This window comes from Rhynchophorus ferrugineus, unplaced genomic scaffold (genome assembly GCF_030347505.1).
Source record: "Rhynchophorus ferrugineus isolate W39M unplaced genomic scaffold, kcgeb_rfMv2 rfM2, whole genome shotgun sequence".
Classification (NCBI taxonomy): domain Eukaryota; kingdom Metazoa; phylum Arthropoda; class Insecta; order Coleoptera; family Curculionidae; genus Rhynchophorus; species Rhynchophorus ferrugineus.
In genome coordinates, this window is record NW_027472581.1 from 45,865,970 (window position 1) to 45,892,856 (window position 26,887).

Consider the following 26,887-nt stretch of genomic DNA (forward strand, 5'->3'; position numbering starts at 1 on the left):
ATTAACCCTTCCTGTTTTCAGCTTGAAGTACAATATATCTGCAATATATTATTAATAAATGTTATTACTAATAGAACCTAATCATTTGTTATTCCATCATTTACCTTTTTCTAGAAACTTTTGTTGTTATAACACTATTTTTATTATCATCTTGCCATAAGTAACCCTTTGACATATTGGTCCCGTTCAGAAATATATAGCTAACATCAAGCTTCATTTGTCACCCGTTTCGTATAAGGATGGTTTTTTTTTCGAATTCAAGATGATATTTTTCAGTTTTTGAGATATTTCAGTGACCGTGTCCATACTAATATTCTGTGCAGCTGTTACGAGCTAAAAATATTTTCAATAAAAATTGCAGCAAATTAATATTTAGCAGTAAAAATGGTTACCTCCCTAATGGATTTTACTTTAAAGAGTAATAATAAGCAGCGATTTGAAATTTATCAAAACAAGCATAACATTAAAATTACGTTTGCCGGTTTATAACTTCTTATCACTGATGTTTTGAAGAACTTTACAAACGTTTGATAACCGGACGAATTTGACAGACCAGTCGGTTACACGTTCTAACTTATCAGATAGCATTGTGTCTCTTCTTGACTAGAATTAAATCAGAAGGAAAATATTGTCTGATTCTAAAACGATTTTACAAATTGCCGCAGGCATTACTTTAAACCTCTTGATGGCGTATCTACAAAATAGACTCTATAGTCTATTCAAAGTTATTTTGTACATACGTCATCTAAATTTGTGACGTTAAAACGTCGCAATGTTGCCGCATCAACTTTGAGTTTTAGTTCAGTTTGACTTTGATATACAACAAAATTCTAATCTAAATAAAATAATTGATCAAAAATGTGATCAAATATAATTTATTTTAACATTATAGTACATCTAAAAACTACAGTTAATTAGATAGACATAATAGTTTATAAGTTAGAGTTATAAGCTCTTATCACTATTATTTTCAAGAATTTTCCATACGGCTGACAACTGGACAACTTTGACAGGCTCATTCGTTTACATGTTCGAACTAATCGACAGCATTGCGTCTCTTTTTAACTAGAATAAAATGAGAAGCAAAATATTGGCCGATTCTAGGAACAAACGAATTTACAAATTGCGGCAGGCAATACACTAAACATTTTGATGGCGTGTGTACAAAAAATTTTGGATAGACTATATGTTCCTTTTAGTAAGATTTTTCATATATTCTTATTACGATTCATCGAACTACACCCGCAATATCTTGTTGGATGTTGGTGAGAGAGTTGGCGAAACATGTCGTTATGTTGGAAAATCTGTAGAGATATTTTTACAATATTTTATTGAAGAATAGCAAGGTGTTCTGAATATGAAATAAATGAAATGAAATAATACTATGAGAGCTCGAAAGTTGAAGAAAATATATTTTATGTTTATAAATTTGAGCAAAATATCTATGAAAATTACAAAGAAATAATTAGTTCAATTTGAGCTCATTACTGAAAGTTTTCACAAGGGAGGTAATAACGAGGTTGTTTAAAATTAGTTGTTTTCTATATTGTATATCGGTCAGATATTGTCAAATACCTTCATGCTTTTCTTGCTTGTTTATGATATTCACTGATATTGGTGCATGGAATTATATGTGTGATAAAATATGAATAAAACACTGAAATGAAATACTAAGATAAAATAAAAAAATGTGAATTTACTAATAGTAAACTTATGGAGAAAAATATTAATTTTCAATTATATTTCTAATAGCAGATTAATTATTCATATACTAATCAGGGTCACGGTTCTGGGGTATAGTTTAGATAATAAGTCGAGATAAGTTTATATACTTTGGGATAGTATAATCTACAGGGGAAATTCAACTAGTAAATATTTAAAATACTTGTTTTTACTTCGGCTACAAGGATATATCGATATTTAATTTTCTAAAACATCAAAGAAAAAATAAAAAGAATATAATCTCTCAGCAATTTAACTAATATTTTATAAAAACGGATGTTTCTATACTTCTTTATCTTTTCGACCTACTTTAGTACATTTCGTACTACTTTTGTAACTATACTGTTTAGTTTTGACCTAGTCACCTTTTGAACTATGATCTTTGTTCTATATGCCAAAAATCGTTATGAATTGCATCGAAAAATACTACTAATAATATATATTTTTGGGACACTTAAGTTTTAATTAAGATTAAGTAATACTTTTTTAAACCCCAAATCAGATGTATAGGTTGATAGTAGAAATATGTTTAAGAATATATCCTTACTATTTTTATAACCCAAATATATTTTTGCCTGACAATTCAGATTTAAATCATACTTACTACTCACTGTATGCAATATTGAATATTGATAATTATCCTGTTTTAAAGTAATTAATGATTAATATTTCATACAAAAATGAACATGAACAATATATAACATAAATAATCGCTTTGTTCTGCTTAAAGCAAAAAAAAGTTTCATGCATTCATTTGTACATTTTTACTAGTTTGAGTTCAGTAAATATGTATACAGTATTACAAACATTTGTAATAAATTCTTCTAATTCCTTTTTCTTCTATTCTTTACGTAATTTATATAATTCTAATTACTTCCTAGAATTTTAATTGATAACTCACCATCATTATTCTGTTTTAAAGATTATAGTTTTGTCACTATTGTTGATGTGTTATTATTATTATAAGTATTATTAATTTTTTAAATATGTAATTTACATATGGAATACATTTTAATGTACTAGGTAATTCAATAAATTCTACAAAGTAGTAAAAATATGTACTAAAATTTAATGAACAAGAAAATTAAACCAAAATGAAAAGCTGAATAGGGTAGTAAAAACAACTAGGTTGGACTTTACTCAAAAATGGATGATAATATATTAAAACAGCCGCAAATAACATCTAAATTTAATAATATTTATTTTATTAAATATTCTATGAGCTTCTTAAACAACGAAGAAACATTTTAAATAAAAAAAACACACACTTGATGAAAACTACGATAATGTGTTAATAAAAATACTGTAATTATATATTTTAAACGCTCAAAAATATCTGCTCAAACTAGTAAGAGTCCATTAGTGAGTGTTTATCAGAAATACAAAAAATTTGTAAACATATTTGCAGCTTCTGCCAATTTTTTCGGTATTGTTTTGATGAAACCAGTGACCTTGCCGATATGAACGAGATAAAAGAAAATGGTTCAGTGAGAATCGAGGTCACCTACATATTTTTCGGAATACAAAAGTTCAAATCTGTTATTATTAGCTTAGGAATTCTAAGATAGAATTCTCATAACTAAGATATTTTTATAATAATTTATATTAAGGACTACCCATTTAAATGACCAAAAAATAATTGTGTAATAATCATCTGTAAATTGTTCGAGTGAAAATAACTAAATATTAAAATTAAATCCTCGTTAATGTGTTTAAAATATTTTAGGAAATAGAAAAGAATAGATTCCGTAGATGGGCCCACTTCTCACTTGATACAGAAGACAAAATAATAGCTAATCGCACCGTCAGAGAATTCAGGGACGCGGTGTAAATCTGGAGAAAAGTAAAACGGGCAACCATTCTCCTCTGTGTCGACTCATCGCATCCTGGAAAAATCTGGAAGCATTATTAGAGAGATCAAAAGCAGATATCTTTTCAGTGGAGATAGGCAACAATCAGAAACCAATAATGGGAAAACCATCTGAAAGGTTCAATATGTTACTCAGAAACTGCTACGTTATGTATTTAACGCTGCCTTCTTTCTGCACTATCGCTCTTGGAAATACATACTGCGGCTATATAACTGTGACTATAAAAAGTTACACACCTCGGGCTCTATTCCTATTTCAGTTTAAGATATCACATCAAATCCATTAAGTCACTACGAATGTTTATGGCGTATCGAGAGTACTGTTCCCTTTGCTGTGCAGCTCACGTAAACTACCCAGTGAGCATCTTTGTATATCAAGATATGGTACATCATAGAGAGAAAAAACCTAATTTCAACACACCAGTTTGGGTTTATTAACAAGCATTCAACAATTGACCAGGTGCACAGAATAACAGATGCTATTAAAAAAGCCTACGAAAGTAAAGAAGTATACTCAGCTATATTCTTAGATGTAGCACAAGCCTTCAAGGTTTGGCATGAAGGACATGTTCATAAACTACAGAAAATGCTACCAAAACAACACACCGAACTATTAAAATCTTACATTACAACCAGAATATTTAGAGTCAAAGAAGAAGAAGCTTACTCTACAATAAAATAAGCTAAAGCAGGTGTACCACAAGGAAGTGTACTGGGACCAATGCTTTATCTACTGTACACTTGTGATATACTACAAATGGAGAATATTATGATGGCTACATTTGCTGATGATATTGCCATTATAACTGTCGGAGACAATAGAGAAGAAGCTTCACGAAAATTACAACAGGCAAGTGACAATATAAATAATTGGACACAAGCTTGGAAAATAAGAATTAATGAAAGTAAATCTGTATATGTGCAGTTCACCTATAAACAGACCGTACAAGCACTACTAACATTAAATAATACTATCATTCCATATAGCAACAAAGCTAAATATTTTGGAATGAATCTTGATGCAAAAATTCGATGGAAGGAACATATAAAGAAGAGAAGAATAGAACTGGAATTGAATTATAGGAAAATGTACTGGCTAATTGGAAGAAAATCACAATTATCACTACATAATAAATTGCTATTATATAAGCAAATATTGAATCCTATATGGACATACGCAGTTGTATTATGGAGATGTTCTGCAAAGAGTCCTGAGAGGTATTGTGGGCGCACCCAAATACTATAAGACTGATTACCTACATCGAGACCTTCAGGTACCCACTGTCAGTCAATAAATCAAGATAGTTGCAAGGGGGCATGAGAAGAGACTCAGTTCTCATGAGAATATTGAAATATTGCAGCTTTTGGATACCACCAGAACAGGACACAGACTCAAAAGAATCAAACCATCTGATCGTACGTAGTGAGGTGCTTATAACAAAAAATACAAGTTCCGTGCTAGCTCTCGAAGAGAACGGTCGTGTCCGGTCCGCCGAACCTACCTGCGCTTCCGAGAATTACCCGAAACTTTCCCTAAGACGGTCGACCCGTTATCACGTTTCACCAGTGCCTACGTAAAAAAAAAAAGCGTCTGTAAGCGCCGAAAAGGCGTTTTTACAGACAAGGCAATGGCGTCATGTACGTCAGAGCCGACGTCGCCTCCTGAACATAATCCCAGTGTTTCAAATTCAAATGGACCATCTTCAGAAGACAGCCGAGAAGTGCTTATAACGGAATTGAGAAAACAGAACGAAGACCTGCGAAAGCAGATAGCTGACCTTAAAACGTTCGCAAAAGCCCAAACAGACGCCCTGAACAAACAGACGGAAAAGCTGGAAAAGAGCGAAAAGGCTTCCGAAGAGCTCAAGGAAGAAATAAAAACTCTCACAGCTACGATAACACAATTCATGAAGCATCAAAGAGATGCCATGGAAGTAAAGATTCCCGCTGCCATAGAAATTCAGTCCCAGACACCAGCTAAACCGACACAACACTTAGACCAAACTGAAGACTCAGAAGACGGTTTCACCTTGGTGGGAAAAAGGAAAAGAGGGCCCGTCACTCCACCTCAGGAAAGCCAGCTGCCGAAGGCCGGCAACAAGGGAAAACAGGCTCCCAAATCACAACCCAATCCGGTAGCCAAGCCAGCCACTAAATCTACCCAATCGAAAGCCAAGGCTAACGTACAGCCTTCGATTACAAAATTTGCCACCAGACCAGTGCAAAACAAGCCGACCACCAAGACGGCCCCACAGCCAGTACCGAAACAAGTTACCACAAGACCAACCCAAGACCAGCCTGCGCAGGTAAGTAGCCAGGTCACTAAACAAGTCTTAACCTCCACAGCAAAAACAGTGCCAACCGTTTCGGCGACTGTTTCTCAAAGTCCCCCAAAGGAAAAAATTCCGCCTATAGTGCTCCGTGATAAGAAGAGGTTCATGGAGCTCATTAGAATTACTAAGGCACAATCAATAGACATTATAACCCGAAATAAAAAGGACGGCATTTTCTTATTCGTCGCCACAAGCGACAATTACCGTAAACTTACTACCCTGCTCGAGGAAAGGAATTACCCTTACCATTCCTTCTGTCATCCGGAGGAGAGAGCATTCCGGGTAATAATAAAAAACATCCCAGAATCACTCTGCATTGACGAAGTACGTGAACTTCTCTTTGATCAAGGCTTCCATCCCAAATTTGTGCAAAGATGGAAATTAAAATCCGGGATAGAACTACCAATTGTTCAGGTAGTTGTCCCTCGCGAAGAGCGACAGATCATATATATGACCAAACTCGGCGTCATCACAGTGAAGGTCGAGGTCCAGAGAGGAAACGGCCAGCCAGTGCAGTGCTTCAACTGCCAGCTTTTCGGGCACTCCAGCTCATATTGCCGAGCCCCCCCACGGTGCGTCAAATGTGCCGGGCATCACGACACTAGATCCTGTACCAAAATCCCAGAAGCACCTCCAAAGTGCAGCAACTGCGGTGAAACTCATACCGCAAACTTCAGCGGTTGCACCTGCCGTCCTGCTCCAAGAAAACCAAAAATTCCGACCGAAACCAGACCTCCACAAGGTTCTGCATGGAGTAACCAAGGTGGCAGAAAGCTAGCCCAAAAATTAGCCAGCGCTACCCAGCCTGCTCCAACTCAAACTCCTGCTCCAACCAATACACCGGACCTTAACTCCACAATGCAGGCGTTTACTGACCCGCAGGCTTTCCTACAAGTGATCGCCCTGGCTCACCAACTTGCTCGTCTTTTTCCAAATGTCGCCGCCTAAGCGGCAACACTTACCTGTCTCTATAACTTTCAGCAGCCTTTAACTCTTCGAAATGGCTGTTCCGAAATCTCTTATACTGATGACATGGAATGCAAATAGCTTACGCGGAAAGCAAGCGGAATTGGAGGACGTCATAACATTCTATGACGTCGACATCGTGCTCATCCAGGAAACTTTCCTGAAACCTTCGCATCGTCTCTCTTTCGAACACTTTTTTGTCTACAGAAACGATAGAACTCCGGGTCGAGGCGGTGGAACCGCCATTCTCGTCAGAAAAGGAGTCAAACACGAGCTCCTTCCATCGTTATCAGTAAACAACTTCGAAACAACCTCCATTAAAATCGATATCCAAGAACGCCCCTTCGTGATTACATCCCTGTACAGGAAATCTTCTGCATTCAACTATGCCGAATACCGATCACTCGTCGAAGGAAAATTTCCGAAAATAATAGGTGGCGACTTCAACGCCCACCACCCCACCTGGGGGTGCTCCAGAGCGAATCCCGCAGGTAACGCCATCGTAGCTCTAAGTGCAGATCTGGGCTACGGTCTTGCCTTGCCAGATGAACCCACCCATCACCCTAGTACAGTCTCTCAAGGCGCAGCAAGAATCCTTGATTTCTTTATTCTTCAAGACGTAAATCGCGATTCCGAAGTTCGAGTCCTTGACGAACTAGACTCTGATCATCGTCCGATCCTTCTCAAACTCGGAAACTGCGCCACCACTCAAGTCCCACTAACAAGATTCAGGAAAAAAACCGACTGGAAAAACTACCAATCTCTTCTCCTGAAATCCGATCCAATTCCGAAAATTAACACACCAGAACACCTCGAGGAAGCCGTACTCAAGCTAACTCGCGATATTCAGTCTGCTCACGAATCTTCCACAGTCAAAATTTCATCACAACCCCAGCCGTGGAAAAACAATCTTCCCGCTTCTCTTAAACGTGAAATTCGCATCAAAAACGGTTTATGCAGATTAGCTCGATTCACCCTTGATGCTGCAGACAAAAGGGAGGCGAACAGAGCATGCAAGAGGGTAAGGGCGGCCGTCTCGACTTGGCGAGCAATGAAATGGAACTCATTTCTCGCGGACCAAAGGCTGGATGGCCCCCCTTCCTTCTGGCGTGTCTCCAAATGCCTCGTGGGGAAGACGCACAATGTCATCCCTCCCCTGAAGTCAGCGGTTACAGGAAATTTTGCAGTCACTGACCAAGAAAAAGTCGAGCTCCTTGCAGAGACCTACGAAGCTCAAATGAAATGCCTCCCACCCGCACAGAACACTAAAACTAAAGACATTGACACTGTCATCAACGAATCCAACTCCGTCAAAAGACCAGTAACCCCCGCCTTTCTTCTCAACCATTTTGTATCTCCAAAGTCTCTACAGACTATGATCGGCAAACTTCAAACCAAAAAATCTCCAGGTTTCGATGGAATATCGATTACCCAGTTAAAAAAGCTCCCGCATAAGCAACTCGCAGAACTGGCAAACATTATTAACTCCATCATGAGACTGCAACACTTTCCGGCGTCTTGGAAACACGCACATATAGCGGTTATACCCAAGAAAGGAGCAAAATCATCTCCATCTGATTACAGGCCTATCAGCCTTCTCAGCGCCATTTCGAAGCTTGCCGAGAGGGCAATACTCTACGCTCTCAACTCTTTCACAAAGGAAAACAACATCATCCCAGATGAACAATTCGGCTTTCGCGCTCACCACTCATCCGTCCATCAAGCTTCCCGTCTAGCTGCACACATCCATCATGCTCTTGACCAACGTAAAAAGCTTGGAGCAGTTCTTCTGGACCTAACCAAAGCCTTCGACAAGGTCTGGCACGACGGATTGTTCGCAAAGTGCGTGCGGTTAGGCCTCCCAGAAGACCTAACCGCTCTCATCAAGTCCTATCTCTCGGACAGATCTTTCCAGGTCAAGATCAGGGCGTCACTTTCCAGTCGTAAACAAATCGATGCTGGCGTACCTCAAGGTTCCCCGCTGGCCCCAGCCTTATTTAATCTCTTTATTTCAGATATGCCGAGAAAAGAGCATATTGACGTCGCCTTTTACGCTGACGACACTGCTTTCTTCACGGCCGCCAGGTTCGAAGTTACAATTCATGAGCGTTTACAGAAGCAGCTCGATCATGCGGTCAAGTGGTTCAAATTCTGGAGGTTGCAAATCAACCCCCTGAAAACCCAGGCCATCATTTTCCACAAGAAGCGTTACGCACTGCGCGTCTCGCAACTTAAGATCGACACCGCAATAATTCCATGGCTGGATAACGTCACGTACCTAGGTCTTCACTTCGACCGGCGGTTCGGTTGGCATTCCCAAATCCAGAAAGCAATCCAAAAAGGTTCGGGGATAGCAAACCTGCTATCTCCTCTGATCTGCCCTTCTAGCAGGCTTCCCATCTCCATCAAATGCTTATTTTACAAGATGTTAATTCGGTCCGTACTCCTCTACGGATCTAATGTCTACTTCAAGTTTGTTACACCCAACCAGGTCAAACGGCTTCAAGTTTTCCAAAATAAGCTCCTCAGGAGAATATTAAACGCTCCATGGTTTGTCAGAAATAATCAAATCCATAGGGAAACTGACACTCCAGAAATCAAGCACTTCATATCTCAATCATTCCACAAACAACAACTCAGCTCAAGTTCTTCTGAAAACGCGCTTGTTCGCGAGCTGGTCGACATGCTGGGAGCTTAGCACCGCGTCACCGCTAAGCTCTCCCCCTTTTCCAGGCTGAAACGACCTCATCCGTCGCTACAGTCATAACTTTTGCCCCCATACAACAGTACCCAGTTGTGTGTTAACTCAGGTTCGCGAATCAATAGAATCGCCGGGCTCTCGTGCCCAATAACGGCTGCCCGATCAGCGGGTGCCATATCCCCAAATTTAATGCAGTAGCAGTAGTGATCCACAGGGGTCAACTGTGAGGCGGTTTCGGTTTAGTGTATTGGTAAGCCCAGAGGCAGTCCCACATAACCCGGTCCAACTTGTCACTCCAGGGCAAGTCTCCGCGACCAGGTATGCGTCATGCATTCCACCGCCTGGTTTTTAGGCCAGAACAAAAAAAAAAAAAAAAAAAAAAAAAAAAAAACAAAAAATACAGCAGTGACATGTATAAACATTATTTCACCAGAGACTGAGATAGGGCCGATGGGTCCTCTTTGTTATATACCTAGATTTAAGTTATCATAAAGACAAATTGTAAATTATACGGAAACGACTTGTAACAATGTAATAATAAACCCACTAAGATAATAAATTCTGCAAGTGCTTCAAAACAATGTTGATGATTTTTGAATTGTCCTGTGATATGCCAGAAAGAACTAAACGCTTCGAGAAACAAGAGTTCCATTAGTCTTTGAATAGGTTGAAGTCCATTATGGCTTTGCTATTGTAACGTCATGTTGCCAAGTTATCATCACGGAGATGTTATCAGTTATCACTGTTGGTTATATGAGCCCTATGATATTATCCTCTCCAAAATGTTACAACAACAAAAAATTAGTTATATTTAAGGGAGATTGTAATAAATTATTTAAAACTGTTCATTTATAAAATTGTGTATTCCATGTTAAACGATAAAATATTTTATACAACCTAATATTATCTTATATATTAATTCTTCTTAACGCATTGATAAATTTCATTGTTTAAACTAGTGTTAACTATAATATATAGGTGTATGTTTCTTTTTATTTGTAACAGTAATTTGTAATCAACTTTTGTGCTACTTTATTAGCATTTATTTAGTTACCTTACTGTTTGCATATTTATTTAATATCTTAATAGCCTAAAAGTCTAGATGCCGCTAATAGTACGAACACTGTCAACAAACTTTTATCGCAAGAATGAATTGCAAGTGCATTAATCATTTTTATTTCAGTTTGCGACTATGTGATCTTTTCTTTCTCGGCATCAGTAAAAATAAAACAAAATGGCTAAAATAAAACAAATATTATTATTATTTGCTAAGTTCAATATAGATATCATAATCTACACACCTTTACCATAATACTCGAGGAAAGTATTTATTATATTTGGGTCCTTGACATTGAAGAACCTCGAACTGACCGATTACTTACTGTTGTCTATACGGATTCAATTTTTAAGAAATGAACTTTCTGTTTGACCGATTTGGTGCAAACATCTTTTGGGTGGCGAGATGGCTGTTTACGAATTGTTTCATGACAGATATCGGTGCATTTCGGTGCAGCGAACTTATTATCTTAATAGCTTTGAAAATTGAACGTTTAAATTTCTTGCAATATGAAATCATCAGAGATACGATATATAAACAGAATACGATAAATAGTAAAATTATTTAAATTTATATTGTATAAACATTTTGAATTTTGATGCAAATATACTGAAAAATTAAATATATTTTTAAAAAATTGATAACTTCTTATAATCTTACGTTAATATATTATTAAATAGTGTAGGTAACACATTATTCCGTTATTCATTAACATGTTCTCCGTAAATTAATTTCATTAAGGAGTATACAACAATATTTTAATTTTACTAAATATGTGGAATTTTGTATCGAATACAGTATTTTTGAGCGGAGTTTTTATTTGGTGTTTTACTCATTATAAAAGTATAGTCTAAGAAATAAAACAGTAAACTCACATTATCTAATTTTATAATATCAACGTTAGTTTATTTTGGTTTTAGCATATAACAAAATTCTAATGTTAATAAAATAATGAAACAAAAAGATTATCTAGAAAGCTAACTACAGTTTATTGTACAACTTATTTTACTTTCCTGTTTACCATTTACCTTTTTACGTTTAGTACTTGTTTCCTTTTTGGCTGTATTTCTTTGTAATGCCATTTTAATATCACTGTCTTTCTCTTTAATTTCTTCTGTTACTACCTGTATATATGTGCCTTGATAAAATTAGGTTTAATCACTACATACTCCCTGATGCATTTGCGACATCTACAAAACGGTATACATCATCTGCTCATACATTCTAATATAATACTTATGTATAATTCTATATAATGAGCTGTTAAACACATATTTATGCACAAAAATCTTTCACAATCTGCAATGCAATTTTCTATAATTATCCTTTATTAATTATATAATATATACTCAGCATATACTTATCACTATGTCTTGGTAATTGTCAGCATTGGATAATCCCAAATCCCCAATATTTCAGTCAGTCACTGTCACTTCCTGAGTTACTGTTCAAGTCAATAGTTTTAACTGCTAATTGCCAGTCTACCTAACTTGTTCACGATTCTACCAATTTATTCTTCTATCTGTCTAATGGAGTTCATGCAAACCGAAGGTGTTATTGTTTAAAATGCAAACATAGAGTTGCAGACGTCCACATATCCAAATAACTCTGATTTGTATATCCTTCTCGAGCTGTATGTCCATTGTAACAATTTTTTGCCACACCTCATATCAATTCAGTTGTATTTAATGTGCAGTGATAGGGAAGAAGATTAATACTTTGTAAACTATTTAAAAAAAAGTAAATACAATAAAATAGCAAAATAAATAAAATGTAATTAAACACTTTATTTATATTTACCCAATAACAATTTGAAATAGTTCATTCTTTGAACTGGTATTTTCAAAACCTAATTTATGTAAGGCATTCTGTATTTACAGTCTGCCAATCTACTTTTTTCGGATCTTTTCCTCTAGCATTCTATGGTATGACGCATTCTTTAACAGCTGCTTAATTTCTCCATGGTAGTCACTCTTAGACTTGGAGGAAAATACTAATTTCTAGGAAAAAAACCATTCCTGTTTCCAGGATGAAGAACAATATATCTACAATAATTTACTAAAAAATATTATAACTAACAAAACCTAATCAAATGTTATTTTAACTTTTATCTTTTTCCACCAACTTTTGTTAAACTATTCTTGCTTAATTTTATAATTGTTAAAATATAGCAATGTCTGGAAGTTCCGTTGGATCTCTTCATGGGTTATATATTATTCTAATATTTTTCAAAGAACTGTATATTCCTAAATTTTCTATGGATATTTCTCAGCCTAACACTTTTTTTTCTGAAACAATTGTATTAAATTATGTTTATATCAAAAAAATTACTCACTGTTTTATGCATTTCGTAAATTTGATGTGGAATAGAGATACCATTAAGGTGATCTTGATGCGTCACCCCCTTCGTAAATCTTCGGTGAGTCCAAGTTTATATTATTTCTCATTATTTTTAGAGATTTTAGTAACAATGCCCATACTAATATTCAATGCAGTTGCAACGCGCTCAAACATTTCCTATAAAACAGCAACAACTTAATATTTAATTGACAAGAGGAGGGCATCATTATCTCATTCCTGTTCGAAGTAACTGATTAGTGGCGCAATATATTTCTGACTCTGACTATTTGTTGTTAATTACTAATAGTTGTTTCACTGTTAATTTACGTTGAGTCAAAATGTCGAGAATCCTTTGTTATCGATCTTTAACATCAACATTTTGGAATTAATACAATTAAATTAGTTCTGGCACTTGAATTCATCACCATAAACACTGCATAAGTCTTAAATATTTTGGTAGTAGAAAAGCAAAATATAACGAATATACGACATATACATATATGACCGTATAAAATTACAAATGAAAGTAAGTATCATTCATTCAAAAAAAAAGTAGAAGATATAATTTAAGAAATTATTTCTAAAAACCGTGCAACAAACATATTGAAAAAAACACTCATATTAATTTTTAATTGATATAAAATTGTTATTGTTTCGTCTTTTTGTCTTTAAGTATTAAGAGAGCAAATGAAATGTATACCTCTCAGATAATTAATATGCGTGACAATAACAATTATGATGCATCCAATATGAATCTCAAATTTATCGTTGTAAGATGATTGACCGACAGGCCATTGATACCACTGGATTTTTTTTGTGTTTAGTAATATTGTTGCTAGATGGACCTTCAGACAATATTCCCTCTCAGGGTAAATAACTTCTTATCAAATATCGCTCTATACTTGATATGAGGATGAAAAATACAATAGACATACATTCTAAATAATTGGTTAGCTTTGAAATCTAATTAATCGATTATCCGGCTATACTAAATTATAGGAATTACGTAGATATAAGTGACTAACAAAATTCTTAAATTTAACAAGTAATTGTAACAAGTATCATTTCGTAATAAAAAATTTAATTCTTCAGCTAAACATCAATTATATTTAACACGTAGAGCTTTAAATAAACATATTTAATTTGCTTGAAAACTATTTTATTTTAATCGAAAGGATTTTAGAGGCATATTACAAATATGTGAAATAATGCCTGGGAGTAATATGAGTAGCAGTACTTGTAGAAATGGTGGTTTTATTATTTTTGTGAACAGGGACAGTGATCAAAAATGGAGTCAACTTACTAAATGAAAAAAGCAATAAGTTTACCATCCTCAACGCTGTCCAATAGGAGTAGCAGTACAACAATGTGTTCATACAATATAACCCAAGTTTGTCTTTAGAAGGTTTTATTCATTTTTCAAGAAGAGAAAGTTTATCTAATAATACATTTAAAAATCTACTGTTCATGAAATGAAATGCTTCTTTTATCGATTAATAGGCTGGATTGAATTAGTTCTGTTCTATTTACATAACCTAACACCGCCTGTATTTTATACTTCGCATTTTGTATCTTAAATAAAAGTACTTAAAATATTGTATTTTGTATTTTATATTTCAAATAGACGACTTAAAATATATTAAATGTCGTACTTTTAAATGCAGGCCAGCAAAGCATTAATTTTGCCTAGCTCTGTCTCTGTGGAATGGCTTACCAGATTTTGGTTTCCCCAAATTTCAACAGACCATTGCTAGCTACAAACTTCCACCCAAAATTACAGTAGACTAGATTAGTTCGCAGCAACTTCAGTGCGCCTTTGGTGGCTTTATATTCTGAATGGTGATGTTTGTGTCAAGAATCCGTGGCATAGGAATGTTTTTCAAAGTATAGTATAAACTATTTACTTTTATTGTTTATTCAACAAACCTTCTGATTTTGACCACAACCAGATGTTTTCAAGTTTCAATAGATATCCTTATATTATAAACAATTGCCCTTGAATTTCTTGATGCCTAGAATCCTTAGACTGGAATTAGAATTATGCATCATATAGACATAATTATTTTATAGATGAGTATTTTTCTTTAACATATCATATATTCTTGGTTGACTATTGTGGCACGAAGTTATATTTCTTATCCGTTAAATCGATTCTAAGTAAGATTGTTTCACTAAATATGATGCGCTATTTCCTAGTTCGAAGTTTGATTGCAATTATCCACTGTTATCTATGTATATGATATAAGTAAAGGCCATATCTAAGGATGCTGATTTGAGATCTACCAATATATTATATATATATATATATATATAGCAGTTTTTTATTATTGGTGTAATATAATGGTATAAATCTAAAATAAGCTATATTAGCTATATAAAATAGCTAATATATATCTATAATAAGCTATATCTACCAGTATACTGAAATGAGGCATAAAACATTGAATGCTTTTGATATTTAATTTAATTGTCATAAACATCTAATTTTGTTTGGTTTGGTTTGATAGACATTAGGTCTAATGTGTGTTGTTTGGAGAGGCATTTTGATAAGTACTCTGTTAATAATATTTGGTAAGCCAAAAATACATTTTATTTTAATAAAATTTTAATCTGCAAAAAGAGTGACGAGAAAGTGTCCCTTATAACAATGTATTTTTTATATATTTTCTTTTATATGGCATCAAGTTTACTTTATATATAAAACAATGATTCCTATAGGGTCATTATTATATTGTTAGCACATACTTAAACTTTTTTACAGATTGTTTCGCTGTGAGTTTTTGCCAGTGATATGCTTTTTGTACAAAAAGTAGTATTTGCAGGAAATGTTGTTTTGTTGGTATGTAATCGGATAATTTTGATAACTAAAATAACAAAATACTCTATGAAACGTTTGTGTGTAAAATTCTGTGTTTTTCTATTGAATACCATTATATCATTACCTTTGTTTCTCAAGCTATAACTTAATGAATGAAACATATTAGAATGTGTTCAATATTAGGTAAATTAAATACTATAGCTATTGTAGTAGTTCTGTAGCAGATTTCTTAGTTATAATACTTTTAAAAAATTGATTGAATGTTGTTGTTTTTTCTTAAAATTTCTTTTAACAATATAGATATTTTGTTGGCGTAACAATGGTTTCATTGGTATATTGTATTTTTCTTGTGAATATTTATTTAAAAGCACGATAATTATATAAAATGTGTTCAAACATAAGCTTCAATTTAGGTATTAAAACAATATTCCCTACAACAAATCTAATGAATTTTGATTTCTAATCTTTGAATAATACATCAAATATTTATAATAAAAACATTAAACTTGCAGGCAATTCAGTATATTAGTGATGGTCATATGGTTTATTTACTTTTATGGTCATATAGTTTATTTACTAGAAATACAGATTGTTACCGAGTCGTTTATAGATCGGAACTAAAGAGGGATGTTAAGTGTCTTAACCATAACGTGTCTCTGGGTCGATCCAGATAGTTCTTTAGTCAGTCGTTCATAACATTTGAATTTGTATAGACCGTTTTGGTACAATCGCCGTGCTGTTTTGTTAATTTAACTTATTACATTTCTAAATATATCAATTTTTATTGTTACTGGTTGTTTGCTATTTTTCCCAGTTTTTCGCGTACAAACTCATTATTATTTTTTATTTCAGATGATCTGCTATATTTTAATTGCTCTGGTGCTGATCTGTCTGAAAACGCTATGGCAAAGAAGAAAATTACCACCAGGGCCCTGGGGTCTTCCGCTAGTCGGATATCTACCGTTTCTCGATCCCAAGGCTCCCCAAGTAAGCCTCACCGAACTCGCTAAAAAATATGGTCCCATGTACAGCTTATTGCTTGGTAACGTGCGTACCATCGTACTCAGCGACCCTAAATTAATCAAAACCTTATTCGCTAAAGACGTAACGACAGGAAGAGCCCCGCTGTATCTCACTCATGGCATAATGAATGGTTACGGTAAGTCAATCGATTGATTTATTGCTGTGAAATTGAATATTAAAAGGAAAGTTTTGTTTGAATGCGTACCGAGAGCCGTAGAAAGGCAGCACTAATTTGACAGATAAACACTGTAAAATTTATGCTCGATTCAACATGGAAGCAGTAGCGGTGACTTGCAGGTTTTGTTTTGTCGTGATTAGGAATTACTCTACCATTACTAGGTATATATAAGATATTTTAATAAATAATATGTCTTAAAAAGCCACTAAAGACTTATAAAGTTACATTCTTATTTTAAAAGTGTTAAATCGTTTAATAATAAATTAAATACTTAAAATATATATAGCTAAAATTACTAAAAAAATATAATAATTAATTATATGGATTATAGTATATGAAATGTGGAATATGAGACATTTTCTACATATTCTATAGGGTGTATATATAAGTCTTGTTGTATTCGTTATTCGGCTTGACCATTGTCTGGTTAACCTTATTCTACGGCGTTCCATTAACAGGGGTTAGTCGTGGGATACTCAAAATGGCTATTTCAATAATTTTAAATGTGTTTTTAAAATGCAACAATGATTGAAAGAGTTACAAGTACTTTTATTATCAATCAATACATTCAATCACTAACAGTTGGTTTTCATGTTTTTGAGATAAGTGAGATAGTGATTTCGCTGTCAGATATATCTGATGCATATGAATTTTTACGATAAGCTTTTCTGAAAAAAATTAAAATAAATATGTTAACTTTTTCTTATAATACTTAGCGTTTTAGTATGATTTTATTTTTACTTTAACTTCAAGGTATTTTATATATAGCAAACCTATCTCACATTCAGGTTTTATTAATATTATTTAAAAGTTATTTTGAGATATTTTATTGAATATTTTATAGATTATTTATTTTATATCTATCATTAAATAAGTTTTATTAAATTAATGTATCGATAATTTAAGTTATAAACTTGATCATAAAGCAATATTGTAATAATATGAAATATAATTGTATTTAGTTTAGAAGGTTTAAAGTTTGTTTGGACTATTTATATACTTATATTATATTATATATACTTTTATTATCTTAATCTCGTTAAGTATATTCTGTTTAATATATATGTTACATGATATTTAAGATTCGAAAAACATTTGATTTGGTTGATACCATGAAGATTTTAAACAAAGTAGTGACGTCACAATTATGATGTGTTTCAGCAAACTAGGTCAAATAAAAGTTCATCACGAACAGGTTATTGACGTTTCATACTATTTGGCATGTTTTGCGGATGTACATAGCAACAAGGAAGATAATTTAGACATTACTAAAAAGGATCAAAAAATAATTTGTTAGTTATTATTTGATTAATAATAATAATGGTATAATTTTTAAATTATAATATATTATTTTTTAGTTCTGTTATTTTTGAAGTTTGTTGCGATATGTAATGTAATAATTTTTCTCCTTTTTATTTGTTACAATTTCCTTGTTATATAAATATCAATAATTGCATAATCTTATCTATTTCCTTTTAATTATTTTATCTAATGATTATATATTGCCGAAAATTGATGTCTTAATAATCTTATTTATAATACAGTTTTTCCATTTTTCTGAGACTATTTTAATTTTATGTCAGAAAATAAATCGATCTTTTTAGAATTTCCGTCTAGTGAGACTATAATCGTCTACATCGATAACAATGAAAATGTTCATCTGGACTGCTTTCAGATAGTGTTGAGAAATGTTGTTGAGTTCTATAAAATATCATGCTGCTTATTGGCTTTTAATCATCTCAGGAAATACGCAGAGTGATTTCATATTTGTTTTTGAAAATATATATTTTTGAGAAAGATAGATATATCTGACTAGAAGCAGTAGTAAAGTTAATTACTAGTAGTGTAATTTGAAATTGAGTTGTCTTAATTTGAAGGGAGGTTTTAAAAAGACAGAAAGTAATTTCTACAATCAGCGGTGCTAACAAGCAAAATCCCTTAAGATTATATGTAACACTAGGAAGTTTTTACAAAGAGCCGTTTGGTGCTTTAATAAGGTATTAGACCTGCATTATCATATATGCTTCTCTTTATTAAACATTTTTATTTGCCAAACATCATTCGGGCCCTGTCGGTTGAAAACGACATCGCTTAATTTTTTACGATTTTGTAAATATTGTATCAAAAGTCTTGAATAAATGTTCTGAACGAAAATATTGATAGCAAATGTTCTCACAAAAGACTCTCACGAAAATAGATAATGGTCCTTTGTCAACATAATAACATGATTTATCAAGTTTCTTGTGCAAAAACTCAAGCAATATGTTTTTGATTTAAGTTGTTTGCCCGCTCGTGCAGCGTACTAAGAAGTTGGTGCTCTTTTTTTAATAAAAAAATAAGCTTGGAGTTGTTTTTTTATGAGCCTCACTACCAGAATTTTGTTGTGATCTTTTTAAGTTGGAACTTTTATTAATACCTACAGTTTTATTGTATAGTTCGTCAAAAACCTCCATTTCACTATCCATTTTAAGTTTTTTAATATACTTAATGTATTGTAATTTTATATGTGTTCTTTTATACATTTAGTTTAAATAATAGCTTTGTCTCTAATTATTTATTTTATTAATAATTTTATTTAATTAGCAGCTAGTACTTATTTTAATACGTATTTTACAAGTTAACATTTTAGGTTGATTTGATTTAATTAGTAAAATGGTCTCCACATGTCCTCAGTAAAGTTACTTACATTAACTACATATAAATATTGGAGTTATATAATTGTTATTTAAATTAAACAGAGATTTTTATTAATATTGGTTGTCCAAGATTCGACTTTCGGTAATCCAGACCGCGTTAATTAATAAAATATATCGAGTGGTGTACTTAGTATAGTATTTCGATATCGTTTCTATATAAGTGTTCCTAATTTATTCATTGAGTAAAGCATTGACACCATAATTCTCAGTAATATTCTGCGTTCGTCAGCTGTTAATGGATTTTAGGCTGTTTGGGATTGCTTTAGTAATAAAATTGGTTGGATATCAGCTTGAAATATTTAAATTTTCAATTAGTGATTATTAATATTGGTATTAATACGCGTAAAATTTCAAAGCCATTTCTGCACGAGTTGTACTGATAATGCGAAAACTATTGTGAAAACATACTAGATGCTAATACAGCCTTGAATTAATATATCCCCTCTAGAATTCCAGAAGTTTATTCTACTGGAATAAATTTGTTGCTCGTAGACTGGACTGGAATGAATTAAGACGGTTTAAAGTGATCGTGTTCATAACATAATAACTATTTTATATTTTTTATTTCACCTTATATATTTTTATCTAATATCCAATTAAAATGCATTATTAAATAAAAAGTTAATTATGGTCTAAAACATCTAATTAAAAATTAAAACTCCACTTTTTTCTATTGTTTGTTATTATATTTTTTAAATTTGATTTAATTATTATTATTATTTTTAATGTTATAAAATTGAAAGATAAATATAAGGATTAGGGAGATTGATTTATTTATTAATTTTATTTTTTGGATTATTTTAGAGTTACAATTTAAATAATTAGAATAGATTTGAAAGTTTGAAAATGGAGTTCATTTTTAAGATCTGAGCAATATATATATATGTATTATTATATTTCTTGTTGAATTATTGAAATGATGCTAAAACTTTCTCTGATTCTCTTTCTCTACCAAATATGAATGTATGCTTAATCGCCTGACAACGATATGTGAGCATTAAAAAATATGTGATACTTAATTTGGATAACACGATATCAAAGATTTTACCACAATGGTGACGTCATGATTGTGAGGTGCTACACCAAACTGGGTCAGACCAAAGTTCAGCACGAACAGGTTATTGACATTCTACACTATTTGGCAAGTTTGGTGGATGGATAGTAAGCGTGAAGAAGGCACATACATTGGTACACAAAGAATGAAAGTACAGAAATTAATTTTAATTACCAAGTTGTGATTTCAATTGTGTGATGGTATGTGAACGAATTTATTCTAATTTATATTTTGAAATACATAATATATATTACAAATATGTTACATATACTAAATCAATATAAAAACAGTTAAATAGTGTATTTATCTATTAACAATTGTATTTATTGTATTACTAATGTTACCAACGATATTAGTAGTATGCTTCCACATAAATTTATGTCTCTTTATGTCTAATATATTTTTACTATTGTTAAAGATAGATCTCTTACCTTTTGAGAAAATAAATAGAATTGGAACATTTAATTTAAATTTTTCTTTTTTTTTCTTAAATAAATATAAATAAATCTATTTTATATTCGTTTTAGTTTTTTTAAATAAAGATAAACAGAAGGAAAAAAATACAAAACGCGAAAAATCAAATAAAACAGGGCCATTTCTGTCTTTCGATTTCTTTGTAGTATATATGAAGTTGTCTGTTTATAAAATGAAGAATTTGTTCAAAGCCAGAGAAATTATTTTGTATAAGAAAGAAATAAAGAGAAATTTATTTATATTTAACATATCTAAGATTTTTCCATAATATAATCTATAATATTTATAATGTTTTCTCATCCCCATGGATTTCGAGGAAAGAAGGCCCCCTTTTGACAGACGTTTCTCTTACGATTTTTTATTTAGATTCTGCAGAATGCCTTACAGTGTTATTCTAAACTAATTGTGAATATATTACATGATTAGAATTCGAGAATGAACAGAACATGCATTCTTTAAAAAAAACTATAATATTAAGAGAGGTATGTAATATTTACAACTGATATTTTTATGTTGAAAATGTTCTCATCATGGTTTTACAACTTGATGATACCCGACAGTATGCTCTAAATTGCTGAATAACTACAAGTATATTTTAAAATGGTTCTTAAACTGAGAAACATAATCATCGAAAATTTCATAAAAGGAACTGATTTTAATATCAATAAGGTCTTAATTTCAAACCTAAAACTACATATATATCAGGTATATTGGTATGTAGCATTTTCATTTCTATGATTTGTTTCTGACAAAGAATTCAAATACTTCCAGACGAAAAAGGCACTAAGCAAATCTAATTAACAATTCTTACATATATTAAATTCTCACATGTACTGGATATTTTTTTTTGCTTTATTAAATACTCAATAAATGTGAAAGAATATACAAAATACAAAATATTTGGCAGCAGTCCAATCATCGATCTATTTTCTCAGCCTATCAAAATCGTGTACCTGTTAAGTGGTGCTGGATGGTCTCTACGTATATATCTGTAAATAAATGATTCGTCTGCTGGTCAGATTTCTAAAGGTTTTTAAAGGGATTTCGTCTAATAAGTCTTGAAATCAATTGTTTTCGATTTTTTTTTTCATTCTCGGACCGTTCATCGTTGAAACCAAAACCGAAAATTGATATATAATGAAGCAGCATAACTGTTTGACTAGTTTCGGGAACACATCCCCTCAAACCAAACAACAAAGTTAATCATCAATTCCATGAGCAGCGCCTGTAAACACTGAAATATGGAAAACTGTTATTTTATATAGAGAAATTGCAAAAGCCATCGAGTTAGGTTAAGCTGTTTAGCATTTATTCACATTGATTCTGCGCAGTTTCATCAATACCTAATATAATAAAAATTACTTTTCATTGTATGTAGATATATGGATATTCATATGTAGATATATTGTTTATCCACAATATGCTTTTGGGTGTGTGAGTTATATGTTATATAATATATATTACAGTTATAGTTATATTTATGTTAATACTAGAACTAGTACAAAAACTATTTTCTTCAGCTTAACATCTTAAAAGTTACAAGACATGGAGCAGTCACATACGGCCGCTATAGAACGTTATTTACGGCTATAACAAGTTCATTGTGTTCTAGTGTCTCTATGATTGCATAACTTCCAGCATTTTTTGGTTCATGGTATTACTGAACCCAATTCTTAGAAACCGACAACAATGGAAACGTGTATTAGGGTCAGGCAAATTGAGATAGTTTCCAATAAAAACGTTGCATTGCTAATGGGGTACAACCTACCTAAATCATCTTTTACCGTTAAACTAAAAGATTCGTGGCAGTTCACGCAGTGAAACTTTGGAGTTTCGTGATTCCATTCGAAATATTATGTCGGCATTTAGCTGATACGTTTCAATGGAACACGCTTGTCTGCTCGTCAAAATAGTTTGATTTCAGATATCTCGAACACCATTAATTCTGCACTGGTCGTGAAAGTGACCACCTGGTATATTGATTTAGATAAATTGATACAGTTTATACAGGACAGGAATGCGAAATTATAAGAGAATTTAATGATATGTGCAAAATTACTATTTAATAGACAAATACTAAACAAAGGAAAATATAAGAGGCAACCCCTTGGTAATATAATATTAAGGATAGCAATATTTTAATACTCTTTTTATATTTAAATCAATTTATAGTGAGAGCTCTACAGAAAGCGGTTTTTTTCGCCAAAATTTCATTAAATTAACAGTTATGCTGTTGATGTGAAAATTACAATTTCGAAAAAAATCGTAACTTAGTTTTTTCTTAATTTACTTCTACTTCAAAATATAAAAAGATGTCAGGATATTTGTATGCTTTATTACAATTAATACAAGTTCTCAAATGGCAACACTAATTTGTGCAATCTCAAAATGCAAAACTAAAAAGTTTACTTCGTTACTTTACGTTAATAACTTTTTTCGTCTGTAATAACTTTAATCGTTCTTAATTAGCACATAATTTGAGATTGGTCTATATCCATTTTCAGCATAATATATACATAACTATTTTTCGAACTCTATGGATCGTTGACCGTAAATTACTTACATTACTATATTTATACAATTAGCACAATAATGTACAATTAATTGTTATATGCTATTCTACTAGTATATAGTCCTTAGATAGATTTCAGTTTTATTCAATTTAATATCAGTGTTTCTATATTCAATGGATATTTAAATTATTTAAAAAAATATTTAGCTTAATTTGTACTTTAAATTATTGCTTCATAAAATTTAATTTATATTTATTATGTATTTATTTTGACCAGATCTATCCACTAGTGAAGAAGCCAATAAAGTATTAAGTAAACATCCTAATCTTAATGTTAAATTCGATGGTTTTGACATTTCTCTACATCAAAATAACAGTTTTCCATTAAATTTTTTGAGTAATAATTTCGATGAGGAAGGATGCATTGTTACAGCTCAAATTGTAAGCTCTACCGCACCCAGCGTACTTGCCAGATATAGCATCCTCTAATTACAACGTGTTCAGATCGATGCATCATTACTTGTCTGACACAAGGTTTCGAAATTCTGAAAAAAATGCGATTATGAATTAATTATTTATATTTCGACACCCAATATTGTCAGAAAGAGGGAAAAAAGTTGTAACAAATGATGGAAAACATTTTGAATAATATATATTATATCAAATTATCTAAACAAAAACATTACTAAGGTGAGAAATAATCGGAATACAAGCAAGCACTTGAGTTATTATTTTTGAGATTCTTAAATTTTATTATTAAATATCATCAGAACTTTCTTTTTCCCACTAAAAACGATAGCATCTAATTTTATAGCTGAATAATTATTGAGTTATCCGATTATAACATTTATGACTATATCAAGTTATCAATGAATATTATTAAATTATAAGTCCATAAATATATATTTATGTTTTGTGTCGTCTTTGAAAGTTTATAGCTAAATATTTTATTGCAAAATATAAGTATGCTTGTAACATATTAATGTTTCTCTTTGGTCTTTCCAGTTACATTTTACCAGCAAATAATTTCTTAGATATATGTACCCTTGTCTGCAGTGTTATATTACAAAACACTTTATGTGTCACTTTAAAATTTATATATTGCCACTAAACATTCAAACAGAATCTTCTATAAGATTTATTGTCTTTCTTGCTCTTTCGGTTTATTCAAATTAATTTTATGTTGAGTATTATTACATGATAGATGGGTTTAAAATATACTGTGATTCAAAAATAGGAAGATAAAAATTACAATCGTAATGTTGTTCACTATGAATTCCTTCCCTCTGGACGTACTGTCAACGAATTGGTATATTATTTGTCCTTTATCGTTCTCGTGAATCTATTCTTGTCAGAAGACTGGAATGACCTTTCATCATTCCAAAATAGTCCTATTCGTCTGATTTAATTCTCTTGGAGTAGGATATTTCGTAAACTTAAAAGACACGTTCGTTTTTAATTAATTTGCCATTGAACATACCTAATATTATACTATAAATTATATTTTCTTCTTATTTAAATTCGAAGCTTTTCAGCGATTAGTTATGGTACTCTCCAGTCTTCTTCAAGCACAACTATTCAAATATATTTAACTTTTCTTTCCGCCTTTTTTCTGAGATTCTGAGTTTTTATTTGATTCTGTTTATAGCAATGGGTCGTAATAATGTTTCAGAACAAATATACCAGAAAAAGTTATTTAAAAGTGAATATTTCAACTCTATAGGACAGACGGTGTTGGACAGACAGATATGTTGGTGATATTCATTCGTAATTGATGTCTAAAATAAATCTATAACCTTATTAAATATTATTTATCATAAGTTATAACATTTTAACAAAAATAATTCTTTTTGAACTAACTAGCTTATGTTACTACATTGGAATAAGGAACATCTTGAATATTTAATAAAAACTGTTGTTACATTTTATATACTCATAAAATCAGTTAATTATATAATAATCAAGTATAATTGAGAGCTAATAAACTTCTATAGCCGAATTTCAATTATACGATTGTGTGGGTTTGCTTCAAGGTAAAAATTAAAATTTCGCTTTCGCAATAATCTGGTTAGTTTTAGTATACCTTCGAGGAAAACGGAATAATGCTGTATATGATAAAAAAAATGCGTGAATATGCTGGTCCGTCTCTGGTCGAAAACCTGAGTCAAGGAACCACAGAGCACACGCGATACGCAAAAAGCGTGGCACTGGTGACCGATTTAAGCTCTCCTCTTGAATGTGTGTCTCGTATTTTGCAGCGCGCGTTCAGGTCACCAGATAAAGATAAGCTCTGGTAGAAATTTTCACATTAGCATAAAGTCAATGAGTTTTTCGACCTTTCACCCCTCCTTCTCGTCGGGGGCGTTGACCTTTTGCTGCAAAATTTCAATATCAATTTTCCTCCTCCACTACCATCGCATTATTTTTTTATATACAATTGGGCTAACATTTTTTAAAATTTACATCTTAAACTAATTTTATATTCTTATTAGGAAAGTTACAATATATGTGAAATGAAAACATGTTTAAGATAAAGTGACACATATTTTAGCAGTATTATTCATGAGTATTGATTGTAGCCTCATTCATCAGTCCGCCTTATAGCCTAATAATTTTCTAAATATCAATATTTCTACCTAAATTTCTTTGGAATTCCTAAATTTCAATAGTTCCTAGTTAGAGGTGACTTGTTTTCGTTGGTTGAGAGTGGGTTTCGTCATTAAAAGTATTTTAAAGGGGTTAAAACTACCACTGTTTAAAACATCATTCAAATAAGTAACTTTTAATAGAATACAGGCTTAATAATTACAGAAGCAGTCATTATGGAAGTAGCCCTTATAGTTTTTTTGGAATATTTCCTAATTTTAATAATAATTTAATTTAATTTAATATTAATAAAATTCATGGAGGAAGGAGCGAAGCAACCGCGATTGTGTACGTGTAGTAAATATAATCGAGGGCTATTGCCAAATTACAGTAACCATACTCCATCATATAGCTTAAATATTTAAATTAAAGAATATTGGCAATTCTTCCGCAGTTACGCGATTTATTCCTTGGTATAATTAAGTGCAGTTTGAGCAAAAGACAAAATTGAATTTGAAATAGTCTCAGTTGAAGTTGTAAGGTCAGAAAAGTTGAAT

The 26,887-nt window shown here is 32.1% G+C and overlaps 1 protein-coding gene across 3 annotated transcripts in view; it reads left to right on the forward strand.

Annotated features, from left to right (window-relative positions):
• The window catches only part of phtm (cytochrome P450 enzyme phantom), a 242,542-nt gene that overhangs the window by 172,637 nt on the left and 43,018 nt on the right, over nucleotides 1–26,887 (forward strand). For all 3 annotated transcript variants that reach the window (XM_076395665.1, XM_076395663.1, XM_076395664.1), the window contains one exon: nucleotides 16,660–16,966. In XM_076395665.1, coding sequence (XP_076251780.1) covers nucleotides 16,660–16,966 — 307 coding nt within the window. The remainder of the gene's footprint in view (nucleotides 1–16,659; nucleotides 16,967–26,887) is intronic.